The sequence below is a fragment of the Oreochromis aureus genome, linkage group 8, assembly GCF_013358895.1.
Source record: "Oreochromis aureus strain Israel breed Guangdong linkage group 8, ZZ_aureus, whole genome shotgun sequence".
Lineage (NCBI taxonomy): Eukaryota > Metazoa > Chordata > Actinopteri > Cichliformes > Cichlidae > Oreochromis > Oreochromis aureus.
In genome coordinates this window covers 11,162,821-11,176,114 of record NC_052949.1, presented here as the reverse complement: position 1 = coordinate 11,176,114, position 13,294 = coordinate 11,162,821, and the positions used below count along the sequence as shown (strand labels likewise).

At 40.4% G+C, this 13,294-nt stretch overlaps 1 protein-coding gene across 1 annotated transcript; it reads left to right on the top strand.

The window, feature by feature from the left end:
* Positions 1-7,445: 7,445 nt before the first annotated feature.
* On the top strand, positions 7,446-11,796 carry gch2 (GTP cyclohydrolase 2). The gene is made up of 6 exons (XM_031750739.2): positions 7,446-9,451; positions 9,760-9,869; positions 10,041-10,096; positions 10,640-10,671; positions 10,770-10,854; positions 11,042-11,796. Exons 1-6 carry the CDS (start codon positions 9,181-9,183, stop codon positions 11,169-11,171), a joined length of 684 nt encoding a protein of 227 aa, XP_031606599.1. The 5' UTR covers positions 7,446-9,180; the 3' UTR covers positions 11,172-11,796.
* Positions 11,797-13,294: the final 1,498 nt, after the last annotated feature.

Genomic DNA, 13,294 nt, shown 5'->3' with positions numbered 1-13,294 from the left:
AAACTTATGCTAGTTTGTCTAATTGATTTTGAGCATCTGAAGCTTCTTTCAGCTGCTACCTTACAAGGGGTCAACACAGCAGATAGCTCTGCACAGTTGATTTGATAGATTTGTATGGATTTTGGTCTTGAGCCAGGGATCTGTCACGTAGTAGGCAAATGTGTAAAACACAACACTATGGAGCCCTGTGTAAACCCAGAAACAGTTAATGCAATTAAAACAAAAACAAAAAATAGCCCCATTGAATTAAAACCTTATCGACCTAACAGCACATGCTCTCTATACTTTATATTAGACCCTGAAGTGTAGACTGAACTTACTGAACTTACTAGCGTGAACTTAACTGGAACTAACATTTTTAAACTTATCTAAAATAATTTTAGAAGTTAAAGAAAGTTATACTGATGTTTGTAACTTTTGAACCTTGTATAAATGGAATACACATCTACCAAACAAAAAATGAAATGTATGGATATCTGAATGTTTGCATGCCAATATCATTATTTAGTAGCTGCAGTGAATGAGTTTTGTGAATGACTGCAGCTGAGACGAAACAGTAAGCAGAAACAAGCAACGCCTTTTCTTAAAACGATAAGCCCATCTGGATGGATGGCTACGTCGCTTTAATACTTTATATATCAAGTGGTGCCTTCACACATGTACAAGTTACCCATGGCATGTGCCCTTTTGCACATCCATGTAATCACAGAGGCATAACAAGCCAGATGCTCTTTAGCCTGAAGCATGTGTATTTCCATGAAAAATGTCTAAATGTAATTGATCAGATAAAAGAAGTTTTCCACTTTTCCTCAGTCCTTTGGAAATGAGCTTGACAAACCAGAAATATTTATGAATTATATATTAATTCCATGCTTAACTTGCTTTAGGGAACATGGCAGCAATTTTTTTTCTGTGATATGTGCTGTCGATGAATAAATACCCAATACTTACCTAATGTGTCGCTGTTTCTTGCTGTCATATTGCTTATAGTGAACAGAACAATTCAGTGATAAATAAACCAATTTGCACTGCTGATTGTTCCATTCTTTCTGTCTCACACCCAAACTATACAAACTTATCACAATCTGCACACTGACCTAAAGTGACCTTTGACCTACAGCAAGAAAAAGTAAATAAATGTAATAACTGTTATCTGATGATTATCTCACATGTCTTAATTCTATGCCTTTTAGTTTTTAAATTCTTACTGTTTTTAACTTTTATTGTGTTTTTACTTGTACTGCTATTTATCGCTTTTATTTATTCTTTTTTTTAGTTTCAAATAGCTGTACAGCACTTTGAAAGTGCTTTAAAAATAAAGTTATTATTGTTATTGTTAAGAGATTTTTACATTTACTTACTTTGATAACTTTTATTTTGCTTAAGTATAATTTCTTGTGAGAATATGATGTGCCTGCAACCTACAGATTAAGGAACAGAAGCATGCGTGAGGAAGTTACAAAGTAACACACTCTCAGGCAGAGACAGTTCCAACCTGAAGCTGATATGACAAAAGATACTAGTTCCTCTTGTCTTATGGATAACAGCCACTCATGCAATAACCATATCTAGAGATGTTTTTCTATTACGTATGCTCCACCTAGAGATGCTGTGTAATCTATTCTCTGCTATAAAATAAAGAACGGACTGAGGCTCTGCGCGACTTGCCTGTGTCTTGCCACGCAGTAAGCCTCGCCCATGTACATGCCATAAATTGAGTTTGTGTTTCTTGCTTCTCTAAGGTTTTTTCCTTTGACATATTTCTTGGTCCTTCGAGCTGGATGGGAAATAACAGCTGATTGGCTGTGACTCCTAACCAGAGACCCTCAGTGCATCCTGACGCCGTGAGAAGCCGACCCTGAAGTCTGTCGACAGCCCTCTCTAGGTAGAGGTGAGAGCCCTAGAACGTGAATTCGGGTCTAGGCCAGGGTGATTTAGAACGGTCCACGGCGCTGGGGTGCAGTGAGGAGATCTCCGTCCTAACTACAGATCCTTTGGAGAGGTGAGAAACAAACTCTTTGTTTTAAAAAAAAGCGCATAGGTCTTATCCGCCGCAAGGATTAATAGCGCATTAGGCTGACCCACTGCACGGGTGCACAAAGAGAGTAATCCGCTGTAAGGATTTAAGACGTCTAAAACTTAACTTGAAAAAGTTAAAACTGGCCTGGTCCTCCGCAAGGACCCGCGCGCATAAAGAAACAAGAGTGAATATATGTGTTTTGTGTATGTCATTTTTCTGTCTGTTGGAAGTAAACTAATTTTACAGCACAATACGCTGCTGAGTTGCTTCCAGTTGTTAGTGTTATTTTATTTGCTGTAAGACGCTGAAGTACTGGTGACAAAGGAGAAGTAGGTTGGGCTCCGTCCCATAAAACTGACACCGCTCCGCGAGTAGCTCGGAGTTGGAGGCCGTGTCAGCAACCACTCCTGAGTCTCATACCAGAGAAAGCTCTGCAGTTGTGTTGTAACAATGGGTAATCAGCCCACCAAAACTCACTGCTGACGAGCAGTGGTTAGAAAAAAAATGTCCAGGCGCCGGACAAATTAGTGCTTGTAGATGGAGAAAGCCTAAGAAAACAAAACGTCCCACTATACATTCACCCATATCAGGAAGAACATAGTAATCCCTCATCAAGTAAAAGATTAGAGATCAAAGTTTAAAAAGGGCTGGATACAGACCCAACTGAATACACATAAATACAAGAGGAATGCATAGTGGAATAAACAAAGGGTTAAATTAAATTAGAGCTTATGTATTCAAACTAATAATAGGAAAGATAACAACCTGTAAATTGGTACTAACAAATGAAACAAAATTGGGAAGACAACCAAGCTGAACGAATAGAATAAATGAAAGCAGATAATTCACACAAAACATATGAAATAAAATCGAGAAATGCATAAGGTATATTAAGGCTGTGTCATTGTTCAGCCAGGGAAAGAGTGTGGAAAAGCAAATGTCTCCAGCTTGGGAAGGTGTGAAGCTGCAGGTCACATCAGCCTTTGATGGATACATAATGAAATATAAAATAATAAACTATTGTATATTAGTAGTAAAGTAGTGTATTGTGATATACTATTGCTGTTATAAAAAAGGAAAAACAAAACAATAATAACATTAATAGTGACATAATATTAATAAGAAGAGGCACCTCAGTCAGTTATGATGTGAGGTGGATAATTGTTAAAAGTACTCTGATTCAAGCTTAAGGTTTGCTCAAACTCAGTATAATAATAATATATGAGATGAAGAAAATAAGGAAAATACCTAAACTAATCAAGTGCATAGAGACACTTGACCTGGTTGTAAACCTGTCATCCTAGATGAGACTTTGTTGAGATGAAGAGCAAACCTATACTAACAACTAATAAGCCAAACCCTGTATACAACAGCTAAAGCTACAGGTTTGAGAAGCTGAATAAAATGAATTAAATATGTGGACACTACCAAGCTGATGAGCAAGTTACACATTTTTTATTTTTATTTGTTTTTTAGAGCAGAAGCTGCATATTAAAGGTCACACATGCAGCTGTTTGTGAGCTCAGTTTTTTTTTCCCCTCACACTTCTGCTTTGTTTCTGGCAGCAGCTTTTTCTTTTTGTGTCCTGACTCGTGTGTAAAGCCTTCATGCCATCGGCAATTTGTTTTTTGTTTGTTTGTTCTGTTGGTTTGAAAAACAAATTTGTGATCATACTTGTGGATCACAGTGACACATAATGATTAGGCATATGATTTATTAATGCTTAGTTTTAGAGCTGTGAGCTATGAGCTGTAAGCAATGCAAAGTTTTTTCCTAACTTAAAAGTTTGAAATATGTAAGATGTGTGAGTTCTTTGAAAAAAGGAATTGTGTCACGGCGAGTGAGATGAGCCGTGTGGGAATTAGAGGATCCAAACGCAGGCACTTGTAAAGGTGTGAGGGTGGTTTATTAAACACAACAAAAGAGATGGACAAAATGGTAAACGGAGAACTAAACTATACTGGGATAACTAAACTACTGAGCCTGAACAAGAACAAACCTGAACACGAATAACAGCGAGCAGAAAACAGATGACGGTTGGCAGCAGGGAAACACACAGATGAGACATGGTGGATACACAGATGGACCAGCAACTACAATGACTAAAGACGCGACTTAAATACACACAGAGAAACACAGGGAGATTACACACAGGTGGGGAACACAGCTGGGAATAATCAACAAGACGAGACGGGTAAAACTGAACACACTCACATGAGACGCGGACCTTCACAATAAAACAGGAAACGAGAACACTACACCAAGACGCAGACCTGACACAGAGACAGACAGAAAATGACACATGGAACTAAACCCACACAAAACATGAGAACGCAAATCCTAAATACCAATAAACAGAAACATGGAACTCAATAACAATAATCATCATCACCATCACCACAAAATGAGAAAATCCAAAACACCAAGATAACTGAAACACAAAGTGCCAGAGAACATAAGGAACAATCCATAATGCAAAAGTAAACCAAAATATAATAAACTCAAAATACTGGGTCCAAACTGACCCAGAACCGTGACAAATTGCCTAAAATGCCCTAAGTCAAAATATAGTGTTGCATCTACAAAGAAGAAAGCAGAAGAAGCATTCAGTAACTTGAAACTGGCATTACAGACAAATACAGTTTTGGCTTTGCCTGATTATGATAAGCCTTTCTACTCGCATGTAGATGGAGGTGCAGGTTATATGAAGGCTGTTCTAACACAGGCCTTTGGGGAAAAACAACGCCCACTTGCATTTTATTCGTGTAAATTAGACTCCGTTGCATTGGGTCTGCCTACGTGCGTGAAGGCTTGTGCAGCCGCAGCAGAGGCAGTTAAAAAGTCCGCTGATATTGTTTTAGGACACACATTGATCATTAAAGTCCCACATGCTGTGACCTCCATCTTACTGCAAGCAAATCTATCATACCTCACACATGCACGACAACTTTCCTATGTAGACATTTTACTCTCACAGTCACACATCAGAATTCCGAAGTGTGGACAGCTAAACCCTAGCACACTTCTTCCCACTCTGGAAGATGGCGACGCACATTGCTGCATAAGAAAGCTAGATGAAGAAACCAAACCACGAGTTGACATTTACAGTACACCATTTTGCAAAAATCTGGCAAAATAGAGGCATGGTTACCTCCACAGGACATCCAGTACAACACAGAAATCTTCTAAAAACACTTTTAGAAGTAATAACTGCCAAGACAGCTAGCAATATGTAAATGTGCAGCACACCAAAGAAACAACTCAAGCATAACAAAAGGCAATAACTTCGCAGATCAAGCTGCAAAATCAGCGGCACAACAAACTGTAGACACACTAATGTCAACATCACCCTCACAAATACCACTTGATGTTTTAAAGGATGAACAAAAAGCAGCTCCCACAGCTGAGCAAAGGAAATGGCTGAAATGCGGAGCGCAACTAAAAGATGACTTGATGGTTTGTGAAGGAAAACCAATACTTCCAAAATCTCTACACAAAACAGCAGCCTTAGTGACACATGGAGTTACTCTCCATGTGTCAGTAGATATAATCTCCAAAACACTTACACTCTAAATTTCGAAACTTCAGCAAAAGAATTTGTCAGAACATGCATGATTTGCCAAAAAAACACAATGCACAAGGGAATCTCAGACCAAAAAGAGGTCATTTTCCCACACCACCTCATCCTTTCCACACAATCCACATGGATTTTATTGAACTAAATGAATGCCAAGGCTCAAAATACGCTCTAGTGATCATAGACGTGATCTCAAAATGGCCAGAAATCTACCCAGTAAAGAAAGCAGATGCCATTTCAGTAGCAAAATGCTTATGTAACCATTTTATTCCAACATATGGCATCCCCACTCTGATAAGATCAGATAATGGGACACACTTTGTCAATGAGGTAATCAGCAAAGTCTCTGAAGCACTAGGATTCAGCATCAAAAATCACTGTGCTTATCACCCGCAAAGTGCAGGATTAGCGGAAAGAACTAACGGCACAATAAAACAGAGACTTAGAAAATGTATGGAAGAAACAGGGAGACCATGGCCTGAGTGTATAGGCCTAGTAAAAATGTGGATGAGACTAACACAGGGTTCTCAGAAACTCACACCTTTTGAAATCATTCATGACAGACCATTTCCACTGCCAATCACAAGTGAACCTTTAGATAAATCAATCAGAGAGACCACACTAGCAGAATGGATGTCGAAGCTACTAGAAAACAAAGATATTGTTTTGAACAATAAACTGCCTTCTGAATCTTCTCCAGTATCTTGCAGGTTGAAGCCAGGTGATTGGGTCCTGATTCGAGTTCTCCATAGAAAGAATTGGAGCTCGCCCCGCTGGGAAGGTCCCTACCAAGTGCTCATCACCACACCAACCGCCTGTAAGATAGCAGAGAGACCATCTTGGATTCACCAAAGCCACTGCAAGAAAGTGAGTGACAGCCCAGACTCATAGACTCCAGCACCCCTACCTTCTGGTGATCTACCTGGTGAAGAGAGGGCTGATTGGGTATATCCCGCCCTCTACTTCTCGCCAGTAGTCTACTCACCCGAGGATCTAGGTGTGTTTGGCTGTCATGAAGACACTCGCCGTCCTAGCGGCTGTCCTCCTGCTCCTAGCAGGACTCCTCGCACTTTTCGAGGACAATAAAGAACAAAACACAAGCCAAACGTGCCGCCAGCTTTTCGGGCGTTGGCTATCAGCATAATAAAATCATCATCAACGAGACAAGTTCATCTACCATCTACTCGCTTAACTTCCTTAGTATCTTTCAGGGACCACCCCAACACGAGATAATCACCATTGAAGACGCTGGACTTGACAATGGAACGTGTGACCAACTTTTCTGGATCAACTTCAACGTGACAAACCGGAACACATCCATTCACTTCCCAGTGTTCTTGGACCAAACCCCAGGGAAGAACCACTCCATGTGCTACCAGCAAAACAACGGTAACAGACCGCTTGGAAACACCACTAACTGTAATCAGACCGCTGGAAGTGGAGAAGGTGCCCCTGTGAACATGACCGGCCCCTCAAATGGCACTTACTGGGTCCAAGGAATGGCCTGGCTATGTGGACAACGTGCTTATTTCATACTACCCCCAGGCTGGACCGGAGTTTGTGCCCCCATCTTCATATCAGACCACACCTTCAGGATGACCGCTGTAAACACCACCCCAACCACACGACGGAAAGGAAGATCAACATCTCCAGGTATCCAACCACACGACCCGTGTGCACGGCAGTGATGTGCCCGAGGAATTCAAACTATGGACCACTGGACTGAAGGTCCTCCACTCACTGTTTCCGTGGGTTGGAACCGGAAAAAAACATGTTAAGGATTGAAACATTGGATTATCGATTTGGACTCTTTCTGAACGCATCATGTAAAATCAACGATTTAACAAAACCAAGAAATCGACGCTCTGCGCATTGCAGTAATGCAACACAGAGTAGCATTGGATATGATTCTCGCCGAGAAAGGAGGACTATGTGTCCTCTTCGACAACACCTGCTGTACCTACATCCCGGACAATGTGCATTCCTCAAACATGACTGATGCTCTGAATGCCTTGAGGCAACTGAAGGAAGCCCAAAGTCAGGACTATGTGAAAAACACCACTGATTGGTTCACCTGGCTTTTCAACGGCTCATGGCTACAAGTACTGAAGAGACTACTCATTGGAGTTGGAGTGTTTTTAATTTTGTTCTGCTTCTTTGACACATGTGTTATCCCATGTCTAAAAGCCATAATCAAACGAATGATTAACACCTCACTTGCAGCATACGTCAGTATTCCACTTGATTTAGAACCTAATGATGAGAGTGAAGATGAAAATGATGAAAATGCCACTGTTTAAAATTATAATGTGAATATAACCATGTTTGATTAAAATCACATACACAATGACGAGCTACTTGAAAATGCAGACAGCAAGAAAGTAGACTTTGATGTTTTAAGCATGTCTTATGAAGAAATTAAATCAGCAAAAACAGGAGGGAATGTTAAGAGATTTTTACATTTACTTACTTTGATAACTTTTATTTTGCTTAAGTATAATTTCTTGTGAGAACATGATGTGCCTGCAACCTACAGATTAAGGAACAGAAGCATGTGTGAGGAAGTTACAAAGTAACACACTCTCAGGCAGAGACAGTTCCAACCTGAAGCTGATATGACAAAAGATACTAGTTCCTCTTGTCTTATGGATAACAGCCACTCATGCGATAACCATATCTAGAGATGTTTTTCTATTATGTATGCTCCACCTAGAGATGCTGTGTAATCTATTCTCTGCTATAAAATAAAGAACGGACTGAGGCTCTGCGCGACTTGCCTGTGTCTTGCCACGCAGTAAGCCTCGCCCATGTACATGCTATAAATTGAGTTTGTGTTTCTTGCTTCTCTAAGGTTTTTTCCTTTGACAGTTATCATTATGATTAAAATACTATATCACCATGCAAACAACATTTAATCAGATGTCGGATCCCACATGGCTTGTTTGTATGAAAAATTGTATTCATGAAAATAATATTACAAAATTAATGTCAAACCATGCACATTTTTCATAATTAAGACATAAAGTTAAACAGACTGGTTGTATGAATCTTTAATGCAGATATGCACCTTTGAAGCCCTCTGACATTTTGGGCTGTGTATTCCCAGCAGAAAAAAAAAATTGTGCTTTTGATTGTGGCTTATCAAGACAGTTCACTTGATTACACAATTTCTTGAGCAATTTGATTTCCATAAACTTAAAAAAAAAAAGCATGTGAAGTCATGAGCCTCACGAGCTTACTAAGCTTTTTTGTATCAGAGCAACATAACTGGAACAAATTAACTCAGATGATTTAAAAATTAGCTTAAAAAGGTCTCAAGTGATGTAAGATATCTTGCGTAGGGTTTTTTTTTTTTTCTTCTTTGCAGGGGGGCGAGGGTGGTCAGTGTTTAACCCCTCTGACGATGCTTCCTTTTTTGACGTACGCACGACTCCGACGAATAGAAGCCTGATGCGCATCCCAGGCAGGCTCTATAAACAGGATAACTACCGGCACCCGAATCAGCCAGCCAGACCCGCAGGGCAACGGAACTTCATCCTCGTTTAATTCTCGGTCCTCAGCAGAGTCCAAGCGCGCCTTCACCATGAGCACAAAAGTCGGCGACATCGTGGAGGACTTTCACAGCAACAACGGCGACCGCATCACAGACAAGATGTCCACGGTCCACCGCCACCACGAGACATCCCGCAAAGAGTCCGAGGACGAGTCCCGGTTACCGGCGCTGGAAGCCGCCTACACCGACATCCTGAGGCATCTTGGGGAGGACACCGACCGGGAGGGACTGTTGCGCACCCCGTTACGCGCAGCCAAAGCCATCCAGTTCCTCACCAAGGGCTACCACGAGACCATCGATGGTGAGTCACCTGGGAAAAAGTTGAGAGAGGATGAGAGACTGAGTTAGCAAAATGACTTAACTCAGGATTCAGCTTCTTTTTACTTATGGACGTTTGGTTGGTCAAATCATGATATTTCAAATCTTCATAGACGTTAAAATTAAAAGATCAAGGCACAAAATAACGGGTAGATCAAGTATTATTAGTATTAAGCATTATTATTATGATTCCAGGATATTGAAAAGATTTCAGATGAATGTTTCCTTAACTGAAGTGAAGTAAAGATAATGGAATAATTTAAATGCATATGTTTGCCTTTGTATCACCAGACATCTTAAACAATGCCATATTTGATGAAGACCACGATGAGATGGTGATTGTGAAAGACATAGACATGTTTTCACTATGTGAACACCACATGGTGCCCTTTTTTGGCAAGGTAGGTCTATGTGGGTCTATGTGTGTGTGGACTGAAAGAAATGTTACATTTAAAAAAGCTTTTTTACCCATTAAGCATTGTTCAGTAAATTAATTTCAGCATTCAACCGCTAATATTGACCTCCTGTATTTCTCTGATTATGTGCTCTCGCTGGCTGTCGTCCCTCTCCAGGTTCACATCGGGTATATTCCCAACAAAAAAGTGGTGGGACTGAGCAAGCTGGCAAGGTAACAGAGTACGCATGCGCCCACACACACACACACATGCGCTGTACCCTCCAGCTGCCACTGTGTCTGTATGTTTCTCGTGTTAGTGTCAGCTGACTGCGTTCTTCTGTTATTCCAGTGCATTGACCTGGAGGCTTAGAGCCTAAACACACTGGCCATCATCTAGGCCTCTCATCAGACACAAGTCTAAACTCTGCTCGCTCTCGAGCCATGAGAAAATCCTTTTGGACCTGTGGGAATCCCAGATTATTATCACAGCCTCTCTGCCTGTCTCCTTCTCCTCCTGTCCTAAAATATACCTTTAAATCTGAATATAGTGATGCAGAGTTACAGTAGCTGCAGATGAACTTGAGACAGTGTCACTAACGTTGAACTGTGAATGACAAATTCACAGAACGTGACTGATTCCCAGATGACAAGTTATACAGTCTGCTGGCCGGAGAAGAGGCCGGCAGTCAGGGACTGATGCCAGGCTGTGTTTATCAAAAATGGAATCATTATTAATGAATCTCCTTTGCTTTGCTTGTGTTCTGATTTCTGCAGGATCGTGGAGATCTTCAGCCGTAGGCTTCAAGGTAAGCAACCGGGAAACGTGTGCACACAGTAACAGCATGGAACTGGCATCATCTAGTGTACCGTATAAGCTGAATTTCTTTGTTTTGTTTTTTTTCAGTTCAAGAGCGACTGACTAAGCAGATTGCCACTGGAATATCTGAGGCTCTGCAGCCAAAAGGTGTAGCTGTGGTTATTGAAGCGGCGTAAGTACAAACATACACACACAAGCTACCTTCAGCATTATTATCTGTACAGCTTAAAGCTGCTGTTATATTGCACAGATAAACATATAGCTTTATATGACACAAAATACTGGCCTTAAGCAGAGCTTAGGAGCCGGTAAGCTTAGGAGCTGCAGAGGTTTGATAAGCTCACTTGTGTGTTTTGCAGGCACATGTGCATGGTGATGCGTGGTGTCCAGAAGATGAACAGCCGCACAGTGACAAGTGCCATGCTGGGAGTCTACCTCGAGGACCCCAAAACCCGGGAGGAGTTCCTGTATCTTTCACGGCGCACTTAACAGACATCACGTGCCATCCACTCCCGAGCCTCTGTCTACAGTTGCACGTGGAAAGCTCTAGAGTTACAGGGGATCTGCATCTGACTGCTGCAGATCCAAGACCTTCACCTCTCAATCTAACCTCAATACACTGAAGCCGTGAAGATTTCAGTCTTACTGCTGATCATCTATTGTTGGAATCACTGTGAACACAACATACTTACTTTCATGGTGCCTTTAGAAGATATTGTACAGTCTTTAATGGCAGTATAGTATATTATTATTGCCAAGTATACAACTTCAGTGCAATATTGTAATGTGACAATACTTAAGATTTTAATCTTTTTTTTTCTGATGGGACATTCACAGGTGCTCTTGCAAAGTTATTGCATTTGTTATTCACTGGTTTTACTAATTTAACAAAACTTGTGTCCTTTATAAATACATTTATAAAGTCTTTGCATTATGTGGTATTTTAAGATGCAAATCCAACGGTTATAGCTATAAAATGATTCAAATGAGTAGAGCTGATAGCAGTACTGAGTAGATGTTTGTTTGATCAGTGGCCACTGTGAGGGTCAAAAGCAGCATTCTGAAAGTTTTCAGTCCAATTTTGTTCATGTCGAAAGAAATAAAACCTCAAGGGCAACTACTGTTGTGTGTTTGAACTATTTTATTTACGTTATATAGGATTGTAAGTATGTAGAGTGTTCATACTATGGAACAAATAAGATATGATATGAAATAATACCCACAAATCACAAGATGTTTCAAGAATCTTCAGAAGAAAACACCCAACACACTAGACAAATGGGAAAATGAAGCCAAATGAGTTATATCTGCTAGAGAATGGAAAAATATTTGCAGGTCCTTGCAAAAAGTCCTTTATAAGACTGTGGGGGAATTTTTGACCACTCTTCTTTGTGAATTGCTTTAATTCAGCCACACTGGAAGGCTTTCCAGCATCAACAGCAACATATTTTATGAAACCTGAACTCAGCACTGAGTACAAACACCACAACCCAACGCACGTTTATGGAGGGCTGATAATTTGGGCTTCTTTTGCAGTCAAGAGGATCTGGGCATCTTGGAGTCACTGAATCAGCCATGAACTCTACATACCAAAGTATTCTAGTGTCTGACAGCCAAAGCTTGGCTGAAACTGGACAATTATCTTAAGCACAACTGTGAAGTGCTGAAATATGAAAGAAATATGAATATGAAAGCTGTTGCAATGGCCCAGTCAAAGTCCAGACCTCAACTTGATTGAAATGTTGAGGTAGGACATTAAAACAAGAGTTCATAAATAGGCAAACCTCAATGAACTAAGTAACAATTCATTCATTCATTAGAGCAATGGAGCTAAACAACTTTGTGGCTAAAGAACTTTACTCTATCTGTAGTTCTGTTTCTACAATTTATTTCCATCACAGATTTGACCCTTACACCAAGTTCTGTGCTATCTGCAGGATCTGCAAGCACTCAGTTCATCAGGCCGGATCACACTACATCCAAGGCTGTGCATACATTGTACATAAATTCTACTGGGGGTCCAAAACTTTTGTCTGAATGCAGATCTTCACAAAAATGTGTTTCTACACAAGATTCTACACAGATTTTCTTTGCAAGCATTATAGTTGTAGCCTTGCAGTCTTTCAGCAATGCTGCGAGCTCGCTTTGTGCTGCAGAGCTTTTAAAAACAGTTAAGCACCCGAGTCTGTGACAGCTACTTATTTTAATGGTCAAGCCTGTTTTATGTCTCTAAATTGAGGCAAAAAACTAAAAAGTCACACAGAAAAAACAATTATTTCAAGTTAATGTTACTTGTGGGTTTACTTAAGTTTTTCACAGGGCTGCACACTGTCCGGTGAATAACTTTCTATTTTGACTGACTGTATGAATGCAGACTCATTCTAAATCATTATAAAGAGCACTGTAACAGAGACTTTGATATGCCAAGGCAGTGAGTAAATTGATCCACTTCCTATATCTGGGCAATTTACACAATTCAAATAATACACAATGTATTTTTTTTACACAAACATTTTACTAGTCACAGTGCAAAGGTTTCAACTGATACCTGACATCCTGAAGTTGTGTTGTATGCTTCAAACAATAGCTCATTTTTCCCCCATTCCCTGCAA